The sequence below is a fragment of the Eubalaena glacialis genome, chromosome 1 (genome assembly GCF_028564815.1).
Source record: "Eubalaena glacialis isolate mEubGla1 chromosome 1, mEubGla1.1.hap2.+ XY, whole genome shotgun sequence".
NCBI lineage: Eukaryota > Metazoa > Chordata > Mammalia > Artiodactyla > Balaenidae > Eubalaena > Eubalaena glacialis.
This window is the reverse complement of record NC_083716.1, coordinates 226,799,113-226,824,055: the sequence shown is the minus strand read 5'-3', so window position 1 is coordinate 226,824,055 and position 24,943 is coordinate 226,799,113. Positions and strand designations below refer to the sequence as shown.

Sequence of the window (24,943 nt, the reverse complement as noted above, 5' to 3'; positions counted from 1 at the left end):
AGGAATTAATTACATCTCTCAAGCTTGTATCAGTAACATCTTGTTACTTGTTACTTGTATCAGTAACATACCAGTAACATCTACCATGTCTTAGCTAACTTATCTTTAATTTTATAGGTGAAAAAAATAGTACTTTAATGCTTTATTTTGCATTTCTTTGCCTACTTGTAAAACTATGGATAGTCTGTAGGGAATTTTCATTTAGTTTTACATAGAGTAGTCAACATATGTTTTAGAAGTATGACTAAAAAGTAAAGAGACTGAGAGCATAATAGTTAAGAGGGTGGGCTCTGGACTGTCAGAGTTTGAATGTCAGCTCCACCTCTTTCTAGTTGTGTTATCTTTAACAAGTTACTTAACACTTCTAGCCTCAGTTTTCTCCTCTGTAAAATTAGAATATTTATAAGACCTATCTTACAGGGCTGTTAGAACAGGACCTAGCACGCAATTAACTATTGTTATACCAACATTTAGCCATGATTATGCCACAATTTATATATTAAAATTGAATGTTATTTTTGCAAGTAATTTTATTTACTGTACAGTTATTTTACTGATGCCGCCATTTTTTGGTGCTTACATTTTTAGAACTTACATTTTGAAAAGCTTACAGAATCAATCTGTGAACCACATTAAGAACTCAGTGTCAAAGGATATAGGTTTGGTACCACTGGGGTGCTTCGAAAGAATGCCACCGGCTCTTGGGTGAGGGGTAGATTCAAAAGAGAAGAGCCAATAGTGATTATCACATAATCATCGGAACAAGTATGTAATCTTTCTGGGGTAACTTTATTGAAGGAGTAAACACTCATTTGGTGTGTACATTCTAATATGTACATTAAGTGTTTATCTAAAAATACATTTTGTTTTTATTTCCTTCCTTTTTTTCTTCCACCCTCTTTTTTGTTTCACTCATGAACTAGGCTGTGGTCCCTGCCCAAAGCTTATACCAGACACCCTTTTGAACCTGGAAGTACTTAGCATAGTGTTAGACACAGTGTGGGTGGTTAGTGAATGATCGATTAAATGAGAAACTAGTCCTTTAAGACAAACCATAGAAATTCATTACTTAGGTAAATTGATGCAGGTAGTATTCCAGAATGTTTGAACTCTTTTAAGCTGTAAGTGAAGTCTTAATTTGTAGGTCATTAATGATCATGTGGCACTTCCCTTAAAGGTTAGTCAGCCTAATCTCCTAAAACTGTAATGACTTGAAAGTAAAGGTAGTATGTACTGGCAGTAACCTTGGATTGGTGTGTCAGAAGACTTAATCTCTGGCCTAGTCTTTTCTGTTTACTAGCTGTACGCTACATTTTATTCCTTCCACCATGACACCTTTCTCCCAGCCTGTTGACTGTACATGGTGATCCCCTACTTCCATTGCAGGTTGACTGCCCTGTATCATCAGCCTGTTCTGTGAATTCTTTTCATCTGAAATTTACCTTTGCCCTGAGGATACAGGCTTATATTCCTGAATTGAGGTGTCTTTTTTCCTTATAATCCTTGAATCACTGGGCCCAGGCGCCATTTATTGCCACATCTATGATCCTCTTGTGTCTTGGCCCTTGTGAACTATTCTTTTGAGTGCTTCTTGTGACCATCTCCTAACATCGTACACATGCTCCCTCAGTCACTGAAGACTTCAATACCTTATTCACATACATTCTCTCTAGCTTAAGTTGTAACTTTATCCAATGCATGTGGGCAAAGTCATTCATTTATTCATTCTAAAGTATATTTATTGTGTGTTCCTACTAGAGGTCTGGCACTAAATATACAGTGATGATCAAACAGATCTGGCCTCTTCGGTATTACAGTGATCTTCACTGTGTCTTGGAGCTTGTCATCCCGCTACTTTAGAAATCTTAAACTTCAATATTACATTGTATCCTAGCTCCTTCATTTATTAGATGTAGGACTTGAGCAAGTCACTTAACTTCTGCCTGATTTGTTTTCTCTTTTGTAAAAGGGAGAAAACGATAGTACCTACCTCATAAGGATAGAGTTAATACATATAAAGCTCTTAGTGTCTGGCACATAGTAAGCATTATAAATAAATACAAGCTGTTATTATTTAATTATTCTATCCTACTTGTTGCTTGTTTCCTTCTCACATTAAATGTGCTCTTGGATTTCAAGAAGACCCCTTTCATTCTCCCAGGCTGTGGCGCCTGTTGCTAGTTGCCCCTTCTTTCCTACTGCCTCCCCAGAGCAAGGCCAGAAATATCAGCAAAAAGCATCTTGAACCATTCCATTCATCTGCCTTCACTGATCATATTTTTTAGACTATTGTGCACTCCTGGAGAAAATTCCAAGACTGTGGTCTCTAAGCTAGCTGGACTCTCAGTGCCTCTGGGCGATATTTTTGTGTCCCTGGTAAACTCCCTCTCCCCTTTCCTGCATGAGCTATTTCAGACTTTAATCACTGTCCTTAAGCTCTTTATTGAGAATTCCCTTATCTCTCTTTTTCAGGAAACTTAACTACTGAAGTTATCTTGTGTAAGTTCCTTCAGCTTGCTTCTCTTTCAGTTATATTCATTAACCTGTATCTCTACTCATTCTCAACTCCTTCCCTTGGGTCTCAGAGAAGGAAGATGTTCCTTTTTCTGTCTTCCCTACCATGGTAACTACCATACCATCTCCCTTCATAGCCAAAATTCTTCAAATAGTCAGTATCTCCTTTATGAGAACATGATTTTCTTTAGAGGAGGCAGCAGGTCTTTTTGTATTGATCTTTGTCAGTGCTGCACAGTAGTAGCCAACAATGTTGAACGAATAAACTGACAAGACTGTAGTTTGTTTTCTCATCTTTAAGATGGGAACTATGGCAATCTTTCTCACAGGTTAATTGTGAGGGTTAAAAGAAATAATGTCAGAAAGTGCTTGCTAATAAACAGTGGCATCATTGAGACAGTTAAAATGATTTTCTAATCATAAAGTTAGTATTTTCAAGTAAAAGTAGTATGTTTCATGTAGGACATTTATTTTCAAACTCTTATAGGGTCTCCAGGACCCAGGAGGCCTAGGAGGAGTGGAGTAGATATCTTCAGAAGTTTCCCTCTCTAATCATTTAGAGCAGTTTGTACATTGTTCTATGTGTAGAAGATTTCTTTCTAAAGAGTTGTCTAACTATTGCTTTAAAATCACTGTCATTAATCCAGCCTTTTTAAAGTTGAGAGTCCTACTTTCCCAAGTTGGTGACATTAACCAACTGGGAAATTGAGAACTGATCCTGTAGTTGTTGTAGCCACTAATCCAGAGCTTTTGCTACTAGAAGAGCTTTTGCTGTTTATTTTTTTAAGTCAGTTTTAAAGTTGAAAATATAATTAAGTAAAATTTCTTAATTTGACTTCCATTTATCTAGTGATCATTGAGAAAGGAATGGACCTGAATTTGCTCTTTAAATGAGAAAGGTTACTGCTAAGCAAATGAATAAAGACTTCAAAGGGATATCTTTTACCTACTTTAAGAAAATACAAGATTCCTTAGAGACGGTTTTCTATAAAAGCAAGCCGTCATTGCTAAGAGGAATGCTTTAGCGTACTCATCGCAAGTCATCCTTATCTAAAGCAGCTCTTAACTGAGCAACACTTAGCCTCTTCTATTTGCCCTGTCCTCTTGAAAGTAATCATGAAAAATTCTTTTTCTCCTTTCCTTTTCAATTTATTAATAGTATGAGAAGTTGCTTTATAAGATGAGTAACTACAACTTGTTCAGTCTACCTTGTGTTAGGCTCTTTGAACTATAATTATCTCAAATTCTCAGAACAATCTTTAGATGTTACTTCTGTTTTAAATCTATCCTGGGGCTCAGAGAGACATAGTAAAATATGTGTATTACATATATACCTATGGAAGGGCAGAGCTGGAATTCAGATCCCAGGTGTATCTGTCTCAAAAATTCATGTTCTTTCCATTACACCACACTGCCTTAATTATATTCCGTTAAGAATTTGCTGGATTCTGAAATATTTACTTTCATAATAGGAGTATATTGGAAAGTTAATTCTAAGCTTGCCGTTTAAATGATTACCCAGGGGCAGATCCAGGGCCCCTGAAGCTTATACACTGCAGTACTCTCTTTATAAAAAGGATTCAAAATTAGTTTCCAGATCTTGGAAGGAGCTTTTGCAAGCTTTAAACCTCACTAGATTCAAAGTATATGCACCTCTCATGAGAGAATACAAGTTATAAAAACTTTGAATCAATGGATGCCTATGTTCAGTAAAATTTGAATATATAAATTGCTTAAGGGGGTCATAGTGTGTATTGACTTGAATAAAGCAGTCAAAATCATAACCAATAGGAAAGGTATATTAGTTGACGTATTTCTAAGTTAACACTTTCCTTTTTAAGTTAAAGACTGATAGTACACATTTTTTAACTTTTTTCAATTAGAAATTTATCTTGTTAAATATATGTTTAGAAAAAAGTGATTTTATGTCTTTCAGAATGTATTAAGTAGTAGATTAAACAATGAAATGAATTTTAAAGTACAAAGATCAGGTAGTTTAAAATAAGCAAATGAGACATGAAAGAAGTATATTATTTTGATGAACGTTATCATTAGCCAAAAAAACAAGTAATTTATTTGCTCCTATTTGTTTTCATATTTTAATTTTTAAAAGCCAGAAAGGACTTTAGAGAGAATATGTTCTAATCTTATTTGATATATGGGGAAGTGGAGAACTGGAGAGGGTGATTTTACCCAAAGGATACTTACGGCTTTAATTTATGGAAGAACCATGACTAGAAGCCTGCTTTCTGGTTAAAAGCTCTTTTCTCTAGACCAAACTGAAATAAGCATATAGCCTTAATAATTCAGTGTTAATATTAGCCTGTTAATTATAAATTGATTTTGTAGCATCAGACACTCAGATGATTTGAGTTGACATGGTGTAACAGAAGGGTCCTTAGCTCAGGACACATGGATTCCTTCATTGCTCTACCTAGCTGAGTGATCTTGGATAAGCTACTTAACTTCAGTTTCTTCATTTGTAAAATGAAGAGATTTTAATTTGGGGTTTTCTTAGGCTCATTTCCACTCTTAAAATTTCAGTCTAGAAAGCGAATGCTGGTGTGTTCTCCTTTGCTCTAAAACATTTTGTGATGTTGCAAATGTCACCTATCTTTTCAGCCTTAGAATTTTCTTTAGAATAAGAATGGTGTATTTCAGTGGTGATGATTAAATGCTAATATGAAGCAGTGGAAAAGTTAGCTATGTTCTTACATACTTCTTTTTGTGTAAGTTGGTAGTTTTAGAGAAATTTTGAGATTTGATATCAGATTTTTGTAATAATTTTATGTTATAGACCTTTTGCTGTCATATCACATTTAGTTTATGGTTAGGTTCATTCAAAGACAGAGCTAACTGTGGCAATTTGTATTGTTTTACATGTTTTTTTCTCTTTGGAGTGTGTGTAGCTGATTCTGGTATAAACTACTTTGTTATTGTCTGACAGTTTTATACATCTTTACACTTTATCATAGTTTTAGAAAAACTGGGTTTATCCATTTCAAAAAAAACATAGCGATGTAAGCTAAAGAGAAGAAAGTATTGTCATTTTTTATTAAAATTCATAGTTTTAGATTGTTGGATAGACATATGGAACTCAAACATGCACTTAGATATGAAGTATTTTTTGTCTGTAGCATTACTACTGCTACTTTGAGATTCCATCCAAAAATATATGATTCTTGCTTTTCTATTATTTTTGTTTTCCAGATGAATGTTTAAGAGCTAGTTTATACACATGAGCCCTTACTATTATTGGGATTTAATAGTATATTGAGAAATACAGCAAATGTTTTTATAATTTTAAAGTGTTGATCTTATAGACGTAATAACTAATCTTCTTAATAGGGAGAGTCTCTATGTTTGAAGAGTTCAAGTCAAGATGAATATTGTATTCTCTGGATAAAACGTGTTTCAGGGTGCCAAATAACATCTCTTTATATCAGGGAAAATAGCACCAATAGAACAGTGACAAACTTCTTGACTCAGAGAGAATACTTACAATTGCATATTATTTGTTGTGGTCATCATCAGACTATGAAATGTCTGAAAAATGTATATGTAATACATTTTTCACATATGCAAAGATCATTTTTTCACATATACATTTTTTCACATATGCAAAGATCATTCACAGAGATATAGTTGAAAGAATATTGTTAGTACTCTTAAGTCAGTTGTGACTTAACTGGACTTTAACAGGCTAATGTGAAAGCTTGAACTTAGTTTGTCTTTGAAAGAAATTATTCCAAATTTTTAAGTTGATTTTTGAACAGCCTGCTCATGTTGAGAACTGAAACGCAGATTATAATAATTGAACCGTCTATTGATGATTTAACTTTCTCATTGTAAATGTTACTGTTCTGTAATTTAGTGATATTAGAGGCCAGTTGAGTGTAGCTCAGCCTTAATTTGTGATTTCATAGCATTTTCCCGGGCTACTGTGCTTTTCTAATTGATAATTGTCATTATCAGTCGTCACTTTTGGCAGCACAATTCCAGCACAGAAGGCTGTATGTTTCTTCCTTGTAGTAAAGAAAAAGAAATTTATTGAGCAAGTGATGTGTGTTGGATGCTTTCACAAACTTTCTTAATTGCCACACAATACACCATCTTCTCCCATTTCTCTTGTTACAAGCAGATGAGGAAAGTGAAGTTTGGAAAGTTAAATAACTTGCCCCAAATCTGCATGTGTCCCACTGGGCTGTTTCCTCAAAGCTTGGATCTTTGGCTATCTTTTGATGGTTGAGGATGTTTAAAGATTAACTGATGAATAAATGGGATTATTGGAGACGTCATAAGTCATTGTGTAGCCATTGGTCATCAAATAGATTCATCATCATTACTAACTCTAACGGGACTGCATTCAAATCATCTAAGAATCATAACATGTATTAAAGAGGATACAATAAAATAAGGGAACAGAGACTTGATATTAGTCTAAGGTGCTTATAATGTGGGTGGGAACTTCCTTACAAAATTTATGGCTTAGTTGTATTTATCTAGAATATTGCCATTCCTCAGATATTTGTACCAAAGCAACTTTTTTGAGGCTGAAGCTGAAAGTTAAGATCAAGCATTTTTCCTTGTTTATTTTTTTCTAGCTGTGTCATTCTGAATTGCCTGGAATTTCAAATTCTCTCCCTTTTCCCCCACCCACCCTGTTCTAAATTTCTTGTAGAAAATTATTCACAGGGGACTAAAGACTTTTTGTCCTTTGTATGTAGTGGATGTGAAGAGTACAGTTCTCTTCCTTTTAGTTTTAATTGGCTCATGCTGTAGTTCTGCAGCTCTCAGTAATTACAGAACCTTCAAGATGTGTAAGTGTATAATAGACTGACATCCTTTTAAATGCAGCATTTTGAAGGTTTATGTTTTTATATCTTTTAAAGTAATGTAGATGAAAACCCAGAGATGTTTGTGAAAGAAAAGATAGTGTTATTTTTGTTATTGATACTTACTAATGAGGGGATTATAATCCTGGATTGGGGACAGGGAAGTGGGCAAAAGTCACTTTTAAAAAATAAAGTCTTGATTTGGTTTCTAAGAGGTCTCACTAAACCATGGACATTTAAGAATACTCAATTATATCTTTCCTTTGAAAAAGAGCTTTTGTTTCTTTTCTTGCTAACTGAATTTACTTTGCTGAACACTTTGTAACTTGAGCTTGTTGGGGAAAGATGCAGTATATATCTAAAATAAGCAAACATTAAATGTTTGTGTATATATGTATGTGTGCTTTTTATCAGTTTATTGCTTTGCTGAAGCATTGTTACCAGATCCCTTCCTGAGTGTATTTGTAGTTTTGCAACCTGAGTAAATCAGTTTCATCAATGGGATTAAAATCCTGCTTAAATACTTTGGAATATTACTTTAAAGTGTTAGGCCTTTTAAATGACTCTGAGTGAAGTCTAGACTGATGTTTTTAATGGTTAACATTGATGACTTTAGAGTTTATCATCTAGTCCTTTTAACTTTCATTGACAGTTAATGTTGTATTCTCTGTCAAGGATGGGTGAGAAATTCACCCGTCAATTCATCAGTAATGTAATTATTTTGCCACTGTTGTTGACATGTTCATTTGATGCCAGGACCAAAGCGGGTATGTAGCAATATGTACTTGAAGCCTGTTTCCTTGGGTGTATTGTTTTTGGACTTATTTGATTTAGGGAAAGACTGTAACTTGTAGATCTCCTCCTGAATAGCCTTTTTTTATCCACTATTTTCCTCCTAGTTAACATTTATTAATAAAATTAATGATTAAGCAGCCTTTTGAAGCATTTAGTTAGGTGAATGTGAAAATACTACTTGATATATGAAATTTGGGAGTCTTTTGCTTGTACATTATTTCTGTTTGGAAAATATATTTTTATTATTTTAAAATTACATTAATCGTTATATAAACACATTAAATTATTTTTCAGTATCATTGTGCTTAGTAATTCAAATGTTCATGTTTTCAAAATTGCATTGGTATAACATAGGTAAAACAACATTCCCCAGACATTTGTTTATGGCCTTCTAAGTAACATTGAAGAAAAATGCACAATCCCTCAACTATCTCATAGTCTAATGGAGGAAGGAGATTCACAAACAGATAATTATGCAGCAGTATGGTAGTGTAGTGATAGATATAATCTGAGTATTATGAAAGAGCTGAGAAAGAGTTGTTAGTTTTGCTTGAGGAGGTCAGGGAAGGATTTTTGGAGGATGTGACACCTGAGCTGTGCTCAAAAGCTATGTAAAGAATCAAAGAAGAGGCAGAAGAGGGGTGTATAAAGAAGACATGAGAAGGTGGTGTGTGGAGGGGAGGTGTGACAGCGGACAGGAATAACCACTGGTTTAATGTTGCCGGAAAGTGAATGTAAGATAGGTAGTAGTGAGTGAAAGATGAAGTCAGAGAAGGAGGCATAGACTGACTAGATCATGAAGTGTTACGTTCCCTTTTAAAGCACACACACACACACACACACACACCCTCCCCCCCCCCCCCCGTTGCTAATGAGAGGTGGGTTTTGAACAGGAGCATGATGCTGATGTGGTTATTTTAATGATTTTGAGGAAGATGGATTCCAAGAGGTTATTAGAGTTCATGGTGGCTGGAAGGCTGTTGCAGTAATCTAGATGAAAGTTTTAGGGCAACAGTATTCAGGATGAAAGATGGGGAGCATATTTGAGAAATCTCTTGGGCCTGATGTTGGTAGCACTTGATGATTGGATGAGAAAGGGATGAGAGAGAGGAAAGAAGAAAAGTTAAGGCTTACGCTTCTAGCTTGTATAACTAGGTGGTTTGTGTTGCTGCTACTGAATTAGAGAATACAGAAAGAAGATTTGGGTGTGTTTGGAGAGTGAGTTTACCAGAAATTTTGGACATGATAAGTTTGATATGTGTCTGGAAAATTTGGTTGGGCATATCCAGCAGGTGGTTGAATACAGTAGTTAAGGCTTTGGGGGAACTTCTGGGCTGGCAATATAGATTTGGGAGCAATTAACATGTAAGCCAGTAATTTATCTTCTTTGAGATGAGGACCAAACTTCTTGGGAAATCTGATAAGAGCTAGTGACCCACCATCCAGAAAAGAAGTGTACACACATTATATTTGCAAAATTTTATATGCAGTTTTAGGAGGCTCCAGAATCCCTTGCCAATCTAGAGCCTTGTAAATTTTAGAACCCTAGAAGTATATATAGTAGTTGTAACTATGATAATGAATGGAAATGCAGCCAGTGTAGAGTGAAAAGAAGAACCAAGGACAGAGCTCTGGGGATTAAAATGATTTAAATGACACTGGAAGAATAGGCGATATGAAGTAGGGGAATATTGTTTCTGAAAGAAGGCTACATTTTACTGACTTTCATTTAGCATAGTTGTCCTCTTAAGGTACTTTTGTTTTAGCTGTTTATTTGCTAAGCCTAAAAACTGTATTTTTTTTTTCCTGACATTTGATGCCCATAGATGAGAGTTCAAGAGATTCTGTCACTGTTATTCAGCATGTGAGGGATTATACAGTAGTCCCTCGGTATCCATGGGGGATTGGTTATAGGACCTCTTCAGATACCAAAATCTGAGGATGCTCAAGTCCGTTACATAAAATGGCATTGTACAGTCAACCCTGTATCTGCGAGTTCCATGGATATGGAGGGCTGACTGTACTGTGCCCTAGGCTGGGCTGAATTCTACTGACATTTGCATTTAATCCTCATGATAGTCTTTTGAGATAGGTATTGTTATTAAACCCACTTTTTTACAAGTGAGGAAATAAAGGTTTAGAAGAATTAGGTAATTTGCCCAAGGTTGCATGGCTTATGAATTTAGCAAAGCCATGACGCAAATCCAGGCCTGTCAGACAGCAAAATCTATATTCTCTACTAATGTACTGTGTTTACCAAGATAATCAGTGATCATACTGTAATATTACTTTACCCTATTAACACGGTGGGATGGGAGGTGAGTTCAGTGGTTTGTACTAGATTTGAGAATATGAATTCCAATTCCAGCTCTGTGATTTTGGGTAAGTCATTTAATCTCTCTCAGTCTATTTTGTTCTCCTTTGTTTGAACATTTTTATACCTGAGCAATCACCAGAAGAAACATTTTTGCTCTCTGTCTTCATTTCTATCTATAAAGCACAAATACTGAGGAAAATACTACATACCATCTTGGATTTTAAAATAACCCTTGATTTATATATGTGAGAAATGATTTTATTATAATGTGAGAGTATTTGTACAATATTTGAAGCTTCTTAGTTTATATCTTTAAAATACTTTAGTTTCTAATAGAAAATTTAGTAATTCATGCTCAGTAGAGACGTTTTTGTATGTTTTCTAGCTTTCATGGGATCTTATGTTACAGAGCCTGAAAAGATCATTTGAAGTTTTGCTCAACTATTAGCAATATAGTTATCTCTGGAGTTTTTAGTCCACATTAACTTTACTCTTTCTTTGAAATTGGTTTGAACGTTCTGCTTTATATGTTCGTTATTTAACCGCAGGGATGGTGTCTTAGCTTGCTTTATTGTAACCTCTACATATGCTGTCAGCAAACTAAAACCACATTGCACATACATGGAGTATTTGAGGCCATCACTATCACGTTGTCTTGTGGGCTTTATTTGTGAAAAGTTGTAAATAGCAACATCTTATTTATATTTTATATGGATGGCATCTTCTGTATGAGAATATCTGATAAAAATAGGTAGTAGTTTAGATGTAAGGGTAAATTCTCTTAAGGCCACTTCAGAGAAGTCTCTGATAGACCTAGATTTGAATAATATTTGAGTAACAGGAAAGAATTTGTTTTCTAAAGAGTTCCTTTTTAAGCTCTCCAGAAAAGATTAGAATAATAAGACTCAGTTTGAGTCATCTGTTTAAGAATCCTCTTGATTGGGAGTTGAGCTTGTTTGACTGAATGAACTGTTTTGCCTACCTACTTCTTCCTCTTTCACATTCATACTCATTGTACAGGACTTGGAGAGGATTCTTTTTTTTTTTTTTGACCACTTTATTGAGGTAAGCTGTACATATTTAATGTATGCAACTTGATGAGTTTGGAGGTAAGTATTCATTTGTGAAGCCATCACAATCTATGCGATAAACATATCCATCACCTCCAAAAGTTTCTAGCTGGAGAGGATTTTTTTAGCTCAGTATCTTTTATCCATTTCAGGTCAGAAGTGTGCATGAATCTGATGAGTAATTGATGCAGTGTTTCCCTGGTTGTGAATGTGGAACTTGTAGGTTTTATGAGCATGAAGAGGGCTGCTTAGTCAGAGATTAGTAGAAAATCAGCAGGTGTAAGTGCTTGTTATATGCCAGGTATTATTTTAGTGGCTGAGGTTATTCAGCAATGAAGAAAATCCCTGCCTTCATGGAGCTGACATTTGACTGGGAGGAGAGAGGCCAGGAAAAGAAATAATGTGAGGTTGGAATTTGAGGATCACTAGTAGGAGAAGGCTGCTATTTTAAATAGAGTAGGTAGTTAAAGCTTTATTTTAAGGTGACAGTTGAGCAGAGTTTTGAGGTTGATCAGTGAATGAGCCACTTAGGTATCTTGGGGAAGAGCATTCCAGACAGAGAGAGTAGCAAATACCAACTTGAAGTGAACTTGTTTGCCATATTCCAAGGAGTAACGAGGCTGGTGGGGCTGGAGCAGAGAGAGCAAGGAGGAAGAATAGATGAAGTCAGATTATCAGGTCGAATAAGGCTTTGTAGAATGGCGTAAGGACTCTGACTTTAACTCCAAGAGAAATGAGAAGTCACCGACGGTTGTGAGCAGCTGAGTGACGTGATTTGGTTTATGTTTTCAGAAGGTCACTCTGATTGCTCTATGGTATTGGGCCAAGAGCAGAAACAAAGACCAGTTAGGAGGCTGTTGTAATAATCTGAGAGATAATGGTGGTTTAGGAGCAGTGGAAGAAATGAGGAATTAGGTTCTGGGTACATTTTGAAGGTAGAGACAACAGAATTGCCTTTTGTTTTAGAAGTGAAGTGAGAGACTAAAGAGGACTGGATTACAAACTTTTTGGCCTTAGCAACTGGCAGGATGGAGTGGATATCTGCTCAGTTGGGGAAGACTGCAGGGGAAACCAACTTAGGGGAAAAGATGAGGCTTTCTGTTCTAGACTTGATTGAGATGCCTAGTAGATTTTCAAGTAGAAGTATTGAGTAGGTAGCTGAACATAAGACTCTGGTACTAAGGTGGTGAGGGCTCCAAACAGGATATATAAATTTTGAGGTTAACTTAAAGCCATGAGACCAGATGAGTTAACTTCACCTGAAAACCGAGCGTGGATAGGTAAGAGGTTCATACAAGAGGTTGGAGGCTGTGGTGATGGGTAAGAAGCAGTAAGCAGGCTGACAAATAGGAGCAAGTGGAATAGGAAGAAAAACAAGAGATTGTAGTGCTTGGAAGGCCAGTGAGGAATGTGTATCAAGTAGTAGGAGTGATCAGCTCTTTGAATTACGCCAGAAGGGTCAAGTAAGATGAGAAGTGAGACTTTGACTGTTAGATTTAGCAGTGAGGAAGTCACTGGTGACCTTCTCCAGAGTAGTTTCTGTGAAATGGTAGAGATGAAAGCCTTGTTGGAGTGGATTCAAGATACAACGGGAAAAATGTGACTTGGAGACAGTGAATATAGAAGTCTTCTCTGTAGCCCTGTGATTTTGTTGTAAATGAAAAAGAGAAAAATTAGGTGGTGCTGGAGTAATATGTGGGGTTGTGAGGATTTGTTTGTTTGTTTGTTTTCAAGATGGGAAACTGAGGATATTAAATGCAGGTGGAAATTACCTAGCAGGGAGGGAAATTTTGATGATGCTGGGAAGGGAGATTGCTAAAGGGAGGTCCTTGAATAGGTGAGTTGGGATGGAACTAGAGCAATACTTGTTAAACTTCATTTTGTATAGGTATCACCTGGGGTTCTTGTTAAAATGCAGATACGGTTCTGTAGGTCTGGGATGGGGCCTGAAATTCTGCATTTCTAACAAGTCCCTAGATGATGTGTGTGTTTCTGGTCCCTGTGCTATAATTTGAGTGTAAGAGCTTGGCACTTCGAGCGCAAGAGCTAGCAGGTTACATTGGTATACGGTCAGATAGGTGAGCGGATAGGGCCGGAGCTTGTGCAGTGTCTCTTCAGGTGGTTTCTCTTTTTTCAGTGGAACAGGAAGCAATTCATTATCCTAGAGTGGATGGAGGAGATGGTGTAAAATCATCTAGGAAAGTAGAGTCCGTCTAGAAAAGTAGGATTGTGGGGTTGTACTAAGGGCCGACTTGTGGTTAGTGGTTATGAATTTAAGTTCAGATGGATTGAATATGGTTGTATGTATGTTATTCTGTAGTTGCTTTCAGCTGTGTGGGTGCATGTGAGGCATAGGTGGGCAGTTGGTGTTTAGAATGGCAAGTATTTTGGAGGGGGGGAAGGGGGCAAGTTATTTATGGGTGTATACAAGGTGCTTAGAAATGACGGACCATGGAATCTAAAGTGTGAAAGGAGGAAAATGGGAGAATGCTAGGTTAAACAAAGAAAATGTGTGGTTTTATTGGTTTTTTTTGTTTTTTAATTACAGATCTTCTCCTCATCTTTAGTTTGCTAAGGAGCTCTGCAGATCTTCAGGAGAGGAAAATAGTGTTCATGTCCCCAATTTCTTTTCATCAAGGAACCCTTTCTGTCTCTCTGAGCTTGTATTCTACTAAATAAACTTAGGGAAAATATGTCTTAAACTTTTTGGCTAAAGCAAGTATTAACATCAGGGATTATGATATTATTTAAAGTGGAGGGTTGTGCTGCAGATAAGAAAGGAGGGAGGTGTTAAAAGGATTTGTTAAAAATTGCTTCTGTCAGCTCTAAAAACTATTTTAAAATGTATCCCTTTATTTCTGTTAAAATAGATTGTTAACATCCTTGTAAGTCATGCAGATTTATAATCATAGCCATATAATAAAATATTTACTATATGGACAAATACAGAAAGATTTTCAACCATTGGTTTTTGTTTTTTTTTTTTTTTTTTTTTTTTTGTCTCTTTCTCTCTTTTGGATATTACAGATGACCATGGATGAAAAATATGTAAACAGCATTTGGGACCTTCTGAAAAATGCAATTCAAGAAATCCAGCGTAAGAATAACAGTGGTCTTAGTTTTGAGGAGCTCTATAGAAATGCATATACAATGGTTTTGCATAAACATGGAGAAAAGCTCTACACTGGACTAAGAGAAGTTGTTACCGAACATCTCATAAATAAGGTATCCAACTTTAAAGGACTGTTGCTAACTATATTGAATCTAGAAGTATTATTTTTAAAGGTTCCAGGAAACCTATAGAAATAATAATTAGTAGCTATATTATAAAACCTCACTTAAAACTTACAATCAGCTAAACCAGAATTTTTGATAATTGAGGGAAGGTGAAGTTTGTGATCTTTGATACAATCTCGGAAGCAAACTTTTAATTTACATATGCTTGTTTATTAATATGTTAATTTACAGATCATTATTTCTTTCTTTAAAATGCTTAATCAGCCCATTTTAGCTTTCTCTTCTTTCTCTATATATTTGAAAATAGTAAGACTACATTGTTTAAAAAATATTGTCTAAGTCTTTTCACCAAATGAAATTAACTTTCTATAAATTTTTTAAGGTAAATTAGTGTTGGACTGTTAACATTATAAAATGGTTCTTTGGTTCCAAAAAGATGTATTTGTTTTTTTAGAGCAAATGTTTTTATAAAGCAGACTCTTCCACTGAAAGTATGTCTTGCTTTAAGATTGTCAGATAAGATGTAAAATACCACAGATAAATAAAAACTTCTCAAAGTTTTTGTGTGGTATTAAGGTATTTGTTTTTTAAATTTTATTTTGAAAAAAAATGGAAAGTTGCATCAATAGTACAATGATTTACCAGTTGTCAACATTTTGCCACATTTTAGCCAGTCCTTCTATTGGTACTTGTTATTACTGTTACTGGTATTATTATTATTGCTGGACAGTTAAGAGAATAAGTTTTAGATTCATTTACTCTTAAATACTTTGGAATGTTTCTCCTAAGAACAAGGAAATTCTCTCACTTAACCAAAGAACAATGTTCAAAATCAGGCAGTTTAACATTAATATAAAACTGTTTTCTAATATGGTCCACATTCAAATTCACCAGTTGTCCTGTGTGGAGGTGATGTCATTTATAGCAGTTTGTTTTCGGATCCAGGATCTAATCCAGGATCACACACTCAATTCTTCAACCTTTCTTTGTCTTTCAGCACATTGACATTTTTGAAGAGTATAGGTCAGTTGTTTTGTAGATTGTCCCTCAGTTTTTGGTTTGTCTGATTGTTTCCTCATGACTAGTTTCAGGTTATGCATTTTTGGCAGGAATAATACATAAGTGATGTTGTGTCCTCAGTGCATCACATCAGGAGGCACATGATGTCAGTTTATCCCATTATTGGTGATGTTAACTTTGATCACTTGGTGTCCGCCAGATTTCTCCACTGTGAAGGTACCTTTTTTCCCTTTGTAATTCATAAGTAATTTGTTCAGATATATTTTGAGACTGTATAAATATCCTGTTCCCCAAGAAACTTTCATGTGATGGTTTTAGCATCCATTGATGATTCTTGCATGAATCATTATTGCTACGATGGTTACAAAATAGTCACTTTCTGTTTCTACTCTTCCATCTATAATTCTTTTCTCTTAAATGGGATTACATGAGCAGGTAGCTAGTATCTCATGAAGCAAGGTGATTATGTTCTTCATGCATTCAACAGTTTTTTGTTAAGTGCCTGCCATGTACAGCTTTCTAAGAAAATCTATTAGATGCAAAGAGATACGATGCTGTCCCTTCCTAGGTTTGTTTTGCTTTTATTCTGATGTGAGAGATGATACACACATTTAGGTAACAGTGTGAGGCATTATGTAATTCAATGGCAAATGAGTTGTATAGGCAATAAATGGCTTAGGAATTCAAATGAGGGAGAGATTACCCTGGGCTGTAAGATTTCATGGGAAAGGATGAAATTGAACTGAGCCATGAAAAATTTGGGGTATAAGTGAACAATGTGGAAGGTGTTCCAGGATGGCAGATGTCACATGATTATACAGAAATAAACTTGGGTGATAAGTAGAGTTTGATTGAGGTGTATAATAATTTATGGGGATTAGTGGGGTATAGTGTTGCAAAGTTGGTTTGGGCACAGATTGGAGAACTTCAATGCCAAGCTAAGGAATTTGGACTTTACAGTGGAGGTTTATTGGAGGTTTTTAAGTGGATGATAATGTGACAAAATATTTTAAGAAGATTAAGATGAGAATGATACAAATGTAGAATGGGGGGGATGTGTGCTATAAACAGGAAAAGACCTTGGAAAATCTACGTTAAGGTGATAGGCAAGAAATGAGTGGATGATGTCAGAAATTCTGAAGACCAGATAGAATTTGGTTACTGGGAGAATTATGGTGCCACCAATAGAATTATTGTGAACTTATAGTGGAAAACTTATTTGGAATGCGTAGAGGAGATGACAGATTCTGTTTTCGGTTATATTGGAAATTTTTATAGTTAGAAAGCACCTTAGAAATCATTTTACATGTGATAAAATTTGAGTGTGAGATTGTAATAAGATGTCCAAGTAGAAATGTGATGTGTTTGGAGATATACAGGTTCAGAGCTTGGGCAGGAACTCAAAACTGGAGATGAAGATCTGACATTTGGTAGCATGTACTGAGGAATATGTGTTGGAGTGCAGAAAATGAAAATCCCAGAGCCAAGGGATGTCATCTTCAAAAGCAAACTATGGTAAATAGGTGTGGGAAATGAAGACTAATTTAAGAAACTTGACATCAAAAGAAGGAAGAAAAGTAGAGTGGGGGAGTTTTGCTTAAAGCTGTTGAAGAGGAGAAGATTGGAGCAACTGAATTTTTGGGTATGGAGAGAGTGTGGAATTGAAGAGTGGAGAAGTAAAGGTAGAAGAGGGGCATCTTCGCGTTTGCCAGAGGTTCTCTAGGGTATGATGATAATATCCCCAGCTAACTCTTATTTAGCATTTACTATGTGCTAGGTCCACTTCTAGTGCTTTTAGATGTGTTCACTTAGGTAATGGTCACAACCCAATGAGCCAGATACTGCTGTTATCTCTATTTAAAAGTGAAGAAACAGAGGGCACAGAATTGGTGATTTGTCCAGATGCATGTAGCTAGTAAGTGGCCTAGCTGGAACAGTATTGAAGCAGTGCGGCTTCAGGCTGAGTCCTTAACTTTTCTGTAAATCTGCTCCTGAGGCATAATGAATAGATCAAGATGCAGTAAATATATGCTGAAATTGAGGGTGCATGTGGGGTTTTAGGAAAATCGGTTCAGTTTTTGTAAAGCTATAGTCCTTTAAGCTTTAGTTCTTGGTTTATTTATAATTAAAATGAAGGAGTTGGCAGTAATATCTTTGAGATGCTTTAGTTCTAAAACTATCATGAATCTAATAATTAAGCAGTGCAAGTTCTGAAAATGAGATGAAGAGACTTGGAGTAGCTCCTGTGGGGAATATACTAAGGAACTGGCAAGTGAGGAAAGAGATAGCTCAGTAGGAGTTGGCCTGAATGTGTGATTTATCGTGGTTTTTTTTTTTTTTTTTTAAGCAGTGCTTTGCAGCTTGGGCACAGATGCAGAAAAAACATTTGTAGTTATTTGGTTTGGTTGAGAATTGGCTCTTTCAAAAAGTGAAGAGTGGAGGGGAAGCCAGAGTGTGAGGTCAGTGTTGATGTGATTGATATTTGGACTCTGAAACATGGTTAAGTAGAAATTGAAGTCATGTGAACAATAACTCCATGGTAACTGTAAGAGCTTCAGCATATTGTAAGTCTCGTAAAGTGGTCCCATATCTAAGATTAACTGTCATTTCAAAATATAGGCATTTCCCTGTTATATATTCCAGAGAACATGTATTCAAGTTGATTATGCTAAAGAATTACAAAGTGTATATGCTAAACTGTTATTTCTCTTATAGATGTTGATATATCAACAGCATCTGAAAATATTCTTTAATTTTTTTTTTTCTTTCACAAATACTCATTTTACCACCTTAAGCTAGTCAGTTTCTGACTAGGGGATGTACCATTGGCAGCATATCTAATGATTGATTTCTTTATTTAAATTGAATTAAGTTTTTGAACCTCTGCTAGTATCTATGCTTTCATTTTTGTGTTTTCCATTGATCTTATTTCATTTTTACTCTTATAAGACACTTTAAAAAGTCATACAAATACGGTACTGTCTGAAGGGGACACTGTTAAAGGAAGTCTATTAACTGACAGTGCCATGATACAGTAGACCAAAATGTTTGTCCCCTGATGTCGGAAGTCTCCATTTGTTTACCAGATGGGACTTAGGGATGTTTTTGATCTAATGTGCAGAAGTATAGTTTGCATGGAAGTCAATATTGCCTGTCTCTACATTGCATCTTCTGACTGGAAGGTAAGAGAGTGGTTTAGGGTTCTGTGGTATCAAAGTAACTGTCTCAGTCTCACAGAATGTATCCCTTTTTATGGTTCTGAAAGCATTCCTACATGGTCCACTCCTCATTTTTTTGTTTACTATGCTTTTAGCAGTTAGCTGAACTGCCTAAGTAATAATAATATATTTTTTAAAGCAAAGTTATTTTCCACTGAAGTGAACCTTTTAGTGCTATGGTATAGACAGCCAGGACCTATCTTTTCACATTGAAGAATTCAGAGGAAATACAATTTTTTCATGGAATCAGAGTTTGTTGGTACTCCGATTTCAAGATGAGAATAGTGAACATTTTGAGGAACATTTTTGGTAAAGCGAAGTGGTATAAACTACAAGAGGGCAGCTGATGGGAGGATAGTTCTTTGCAGTGAAAGTAGCTGATTATTGGCTTTGGAAATAAGTTTACAGAATTGAAGCAGGCATAGAAAAGCTAAATGCTGTTTCTCTTTCTTAGTAGTATATTCTTCCTATCTCTAGAAAAATGTTTCCCCAAGAAACTGAGACCCAAAGGAATTCAGTAAATTTCTCAAGACCACAAAGCAAAACTTGAGGTGTGATGTGGCCTTTGTGCCTTGTCATTTAAAAAAAATTCTTGTCTTATTTAGTAAATATGAAGACATTTCAGAATTCACAGGGATTATTTTCTTCTAAGTAAAATACCTGTAGAAGTATGGTTATGTTGGAGAAGAAAAGTTCTGTACTTTCCAGTTTTAAGGATTTTTAAATTACAGGTCATTTTGTCAGAGCCTCAAAAGTATCCCTGTAAGATTTATCATCACAGAATTTAACATTCAAAAGTATTTATTATTTGCTAGGCTGTGGCTTGGGTGTAAGAAATATATTGGTAAATAGGTTGCATCTGATCCCTGCATTCATGGAACAGATAAACAAGTAAACAAGTGTTTAGTTATAAAAAGTAATGAAGGAAACAGGATGCAGTGATGGGGAAAAATGATGAGAGCAACTACATAGGCCAGGGTTGTTTGAGAAAGTGGTGATGTTTAAACTGGGACTTGAAGGATGAGAAGGTGCTCATGAGAAAAGTGGGTTGAAGAGCATTGCAGGCAAAGGGAATGGTGATGGAACATTTTTTCTATAAAGGGCCAGATAGTCAATATTTCCAGCTTTCTGAGCCACACGTTCTCTGTCGCAGCTCCTCAACCCCTCTGTTGTAGCACGAGAGCAGCAATAGACTATACACAGTGAACAGGCACAGCGGCTTTATTTTTAAAAGACAGAAGGACTTCCTTTGCCAATACCTGGACTAGAGAAATTTGGAGGGGTGGAGGGGGCATGTCGTGAACAGGGAATTAAGAGTTGGCGGCGGGGGAGAATGGAACAAGATGAGTTTGGAGAGAAAAGCGGAAGCTGCATCATGCCAGGCCTTGAAGCCATGCTGTAAGGGGGTCATGCTTATTATATGTACTGTAGGTAGCCATTCAAGGATTTTAAGCAAGACAGTGACATGATCTGATGTAGATTTTTAAAATATTACTCTGGTCATTATGTGGTGAATAAGCTACAGGGCCCAAGAGTTGAAGTGGGGGCAATAGGATAGAATAATCCAATAATTCAGATGAATGATAGTGGCGATTTATACCAGTCTAGTGACACTGGGGCTAGAGAAAAGTTTTCAGATTCAAGATTTATTTTGGATGTAGAAAGCTTGTTAACTGGGGTTAGGTTGATTGTATGGAATGAGGAAAAGGGAAGAATCCAAGATGACTTCTAGGTTTTTGGCTTTTGAACAACTAGGAGCTTCCATTTTTTAGTATAGATTTGGGGTAGAAAAAGAAGCTCCATTTGGCAGGTTAATTTTAAGATGCCAATGAAATGAGATATGTAAATCTAGTTCTCTTGAGAAGTTTGAACTGGAAGTGTAAATTTGGGAATTGTGAGCATATAGATGATACTTAAAGTCCTGGAAGTAGATGAAATCACACAGGAAAAAAAAAGAGGGCTCCAGGTTGAACCCTGAGGAACTTAAACATTTCAGGTAGACTGAGGATTGCAGTGGAGACTGAAAAATGGCCAGAATTAGTGGCACTTTAAGACTCAGCTCTAACCTTAAATTATAAAATAATTTAATTTTGACCTTTATTTAGCAGGGTTGTGGTTTTCACAGTGTGTGCGTGTGTGTGTGTGTGTGTGTGTGCTAAAAGACAATTTTAAATTCAAAAATAGTGCTAATCAGGGACTTCGCTGGCAGTCCGTTGCTTAAGACTTCGTGTTCCAGTGCAGGGGTGTGGGTTCGATCCTTGGTTGGGGAGCTAAGCTCTCACATACCTCGTGGCCAAAAACCCAAAAAACATAAAACAGAAGCAGTATTGTAACAAATTCAATAAAGACATTAAAAATGGTCCACATTTTAAAAAAAATCTTCAAAAATAGTGCTGATCAGTTCTATTACTTGAGGGCAGGGTTAGGTTAGGGTGGAGCCATCTTTTTTTATGTTTTTTTTTCCCCCCAGCTTTATTGAGATATAACTGGCCAAATTGTCAGATATTTAAAGTGTTTTGTTTGTTTTTTTGGAGTCATCTCCTTTTAGAAGATTCCTATATGGGATTCAAACTTAATGGAAATTCTCTAAGCTCATAGTAAAGTAACGGAGGACCTGTCTTTTTTTTCTGCACACTGCTAAGTACTCCATAATAATAAGAAATAATAATATCAATAGAAGTAATAATAAGAGTTTAATAATAAAGAAGTTAGAAGTAGATGCAGTGGAAGAAGTACTGGATAGAAAGTAGGGAGAGTTAGGCTTTAGGCCTGATTCTACCACTAACAATCTTGAACAAATTACTAGATTTTTCTGGACTTCAGTTTATTAATGTATAAAATGAGATTGGGATTGGTTTTGTTAGCCTCAATGGGCATTAAAATTATATAATGACTAAGACTTAGGAAAATCATGGTTTTTGCAGTTTACCATTGTCCTTTCATGTGCCATAATATGTGTTCAAAAGTTTTTTCATTTTTAATTGTTTCTTAAAGTCAGGGGAGAAACTTTCTTTGGTTTTAATGTGGCAAGAACTTTATTATCCCAATTTTGTGATGATTAACAGGTTTCTTAGATTTGACTGGTGCTTAATTTCCCCTTTTCTTTCAAATTATTACTCTATAGTAATAACTAAATAATGTGGCAGTCTCATAAGTGAGCTTATAAAAGATAATTCCTGTACTTTGAAAGTTTGTTCTCCTCTTAGAAAAATAGCTGGACAAAAAAGATGTTGACTTCTTAACTCTAGAAGAAACAGTTTATTATTGCTAAGAAGAATATTTATTCCAGTGGTTTTCAGAGTCTTTCTTTCCATCCTGTTCTTCAAATAACATCGTACTTTGAATGTGAGGAAGGCAGAATAAGAGGCACTTCATCCTCCTCACTTTTCATTCATTCGGAAAACTGCCTGTTGAGGACCTGTTACGTGCCAGGCACTAGGCTAATAAGCATTTATGTTATATCAAGGATCCCTGTCTTTCTGGAACTTGTATTACGGACTTACATCCTTGAGTCTGTGCCTTGTAATCCTGATCAGTTCTCAGCACTTCGCTTTCCAGGTAGGAAAAATGATGCCTTGAAGGGGAATTTCAATTTTTAAGTGACTTTCTTGTTGAGTATTTTTTTGTAAAGTCTCCTTGTAGAATAACATCCTACCATTTGTATTTTGTATGTAGGGTCACGTTTGCTGAAAACGATGTTTCTATGTAAACTACTTGTTCAGTATATTAATTTTTCTCCCCATTTTTAGAGGGAGAATGGGAAGAACCAGAGTTTTAAGTATTACATTTATTCATAGTTCTATTTAGATGTTTATGTAGTGGTACTAATTGCCTGAGGGAATGAAGTTGGTAATTTTATGGTAAGCTCTGGACTATTTTGTAGGCCAGTTATTTAAACAGATTTAGCTTTTATAATAAAGCTTTTTTAGTGCTTTTCCTTTCTTTCTAGGCAAATGTGAATAAATGTAGAGACTTTTAAAATGGCATTTATGTACAACACATATTGTAAGTACAGTGATTGCAGTTAATTACGAAGGACATAGATAGAAACACTAAGGACTAAGATTTTCATTAGCAAAGACAGAGTCACTTCAGAGGCCCACAGATACTGAGTCTCTCCTGTGTTTTATCCACCAAAAAATAATTAAGACACCATGCCTATCAGCAAGAAACCTCCTGATTTTAGTGAGGTAATCAGATTTGAAGGGGGATTACTTTGCCTGAAGAATTCAGGACAAAGTAGAAAGAGGAGGTCACTTTTGATGAGCCTTAAAGGATTATGAAAGATTCGTCATGTAAACAAAGGCAAAAGATAGTCTCAGTAGGGAAAATGGCATGAGTAAAAAAGGCAGGTAGGTATGAGCATTGTCTGGTAGACCAGTATAAGTGTAAATGCAACATAAAGGACTTCACATGCATTTGTAGGAAACGAGAATGGTAAAGTTAGTTGGACTAACATTGTAGGGGATTAGGCTTTTATTCTGTGGGTGGTAGGAGCTGTTGGGTTTTAATTTTAAAAAAGAGACGGATTGAAACGGAAAAGATGGAGTAAAAGGTTTAGTAGGAGTGCCATTTTCAGTGCTTCTTTGCTACTTATCTTTCATTCTCCTGCCATCTTGTCTTGTCCTTTTTCCTAATTTAAAGTTGTTGGAAGAAACTAAGAACCCATTACATTGAATATTGGAGCAGCTTAGGGTGATGACAGGAGTCAGAAAGAAGAGGAAGGCTCTCAGCTAGGTATACAAACCCTTAAGGAATATGATTTGGAAGAGTGACTTGAATATAAATAGGATAATCCCAAAAGAGAAAGAGATTATTAGGGATAAGGTGAGGAAAAAGGATTATTAGAGAGTCAGAAAGACAGCAATCATAGAATATGAGGGGCATAGGAAATTGAGTAGTTTCTACTTCGAAAAGATTGAAAGAGAAATGATGCTGGGGAAGAGCCAAGTTTAAGAGTGTTATTTAGCAAGTTCACCCATGTTAAATACCAGCTATGCCCACTTAAATTGTGGAATAGACTGTAAGCACTGTGAGGGCAGGTCCTGCTCTCTATTGTAGTTTCTAGTGATGTTCTTTTAATATTTACTAAGCTAAGACCTGTTTCATTCATTTTTGTGTCTCCTGTTCTTCATATTTGCTCTCCGTAATTGTCTATTGAAATGAATCTCTAAGAATAATACTAACAGTCAAGTGGAAACCATCATGGTTTATATCCATGAACTGCCGAGATCTGTTTTGTCTTCTGTATGTGGGGTAGTACTTCTACCTACCCAAGTTAATTACTACTGAATCTAACCACTTTAAGCAGAGAGTGTTTCACCATTTAAAAGCACAGTGTAGTTTTGGGGCTGTTCATAATCCTTTAAGGCTCATACAGCCTCTGATTTCTTGAGGCTGGAGTCTTTCGGTCTGCTGGGAACCAGATTCTGTGATCTTTTGGAACTGTTTTTTCCCTCCATGGTACTCAGGAGAACAAAAAGACTAGTTGCCGTATTGCCATGCTTTGTATATATTTTACTGTTTATTATGTCAGTGTCCCTGTTGTTCAGAGTTTAACTATGGTATTAATGCTATAATGTACTTGATGCTTTTAATGTATATCTTATTGTCTTAACCATTGGGAATGAAGTACTTTACAAATGATAATCATATTGTCCTTCTATGGTATACTGCTTTTTTATTTCTGTTTTCCTTTCCAGCCATTAGGTAAAAAGCTACCATTTTTCATGATACTACTTTGTCCTTAAATCCTGATTTTCCAAGTTGTATTACTTTTTTAAGAAGTCAAAAAGAATATTTGAACTAAGAATATATTTTTTAAAATCCCAAATTTGGATGTTTTTGTTTTCTTTAACATGTAACAAATTTTCTTTATGAAACTATGAAAATCCGTTGTCCTAATTGCCATCATGTGCCCCTGCTTTGAACCTCACA

The 24,943-nt window shown here is 35.7% G+C and overlaps 1 protein-coding gene across 2 annotated transcripts in view; it reads left to right on the top strand.

The window, feature by feature from the left end:
• Positions 1–24,943, top strand: part of CUL3 (cullin 3) — a 97,895-nt gene that overhangs the window by 5,708 nt on the left and 67,244 nt on the right. The window contains exon 2 of one of the 2 annotated variants that reach the window (XM_061187947.1): positions 14,559–14,756. The exons of the other annotated variant lie outside the window; for it this stretch is intronic. Within the exon in view, the coding sequence (XP_061043930.1) occupies positions 14,559–14,756 (198 nt within the window). The remainder of the gene's footprint in view (positions 1–14,558; positions 14,757–24,943) is intronic. 2 annotated transcript variants of the gene reach the window in all.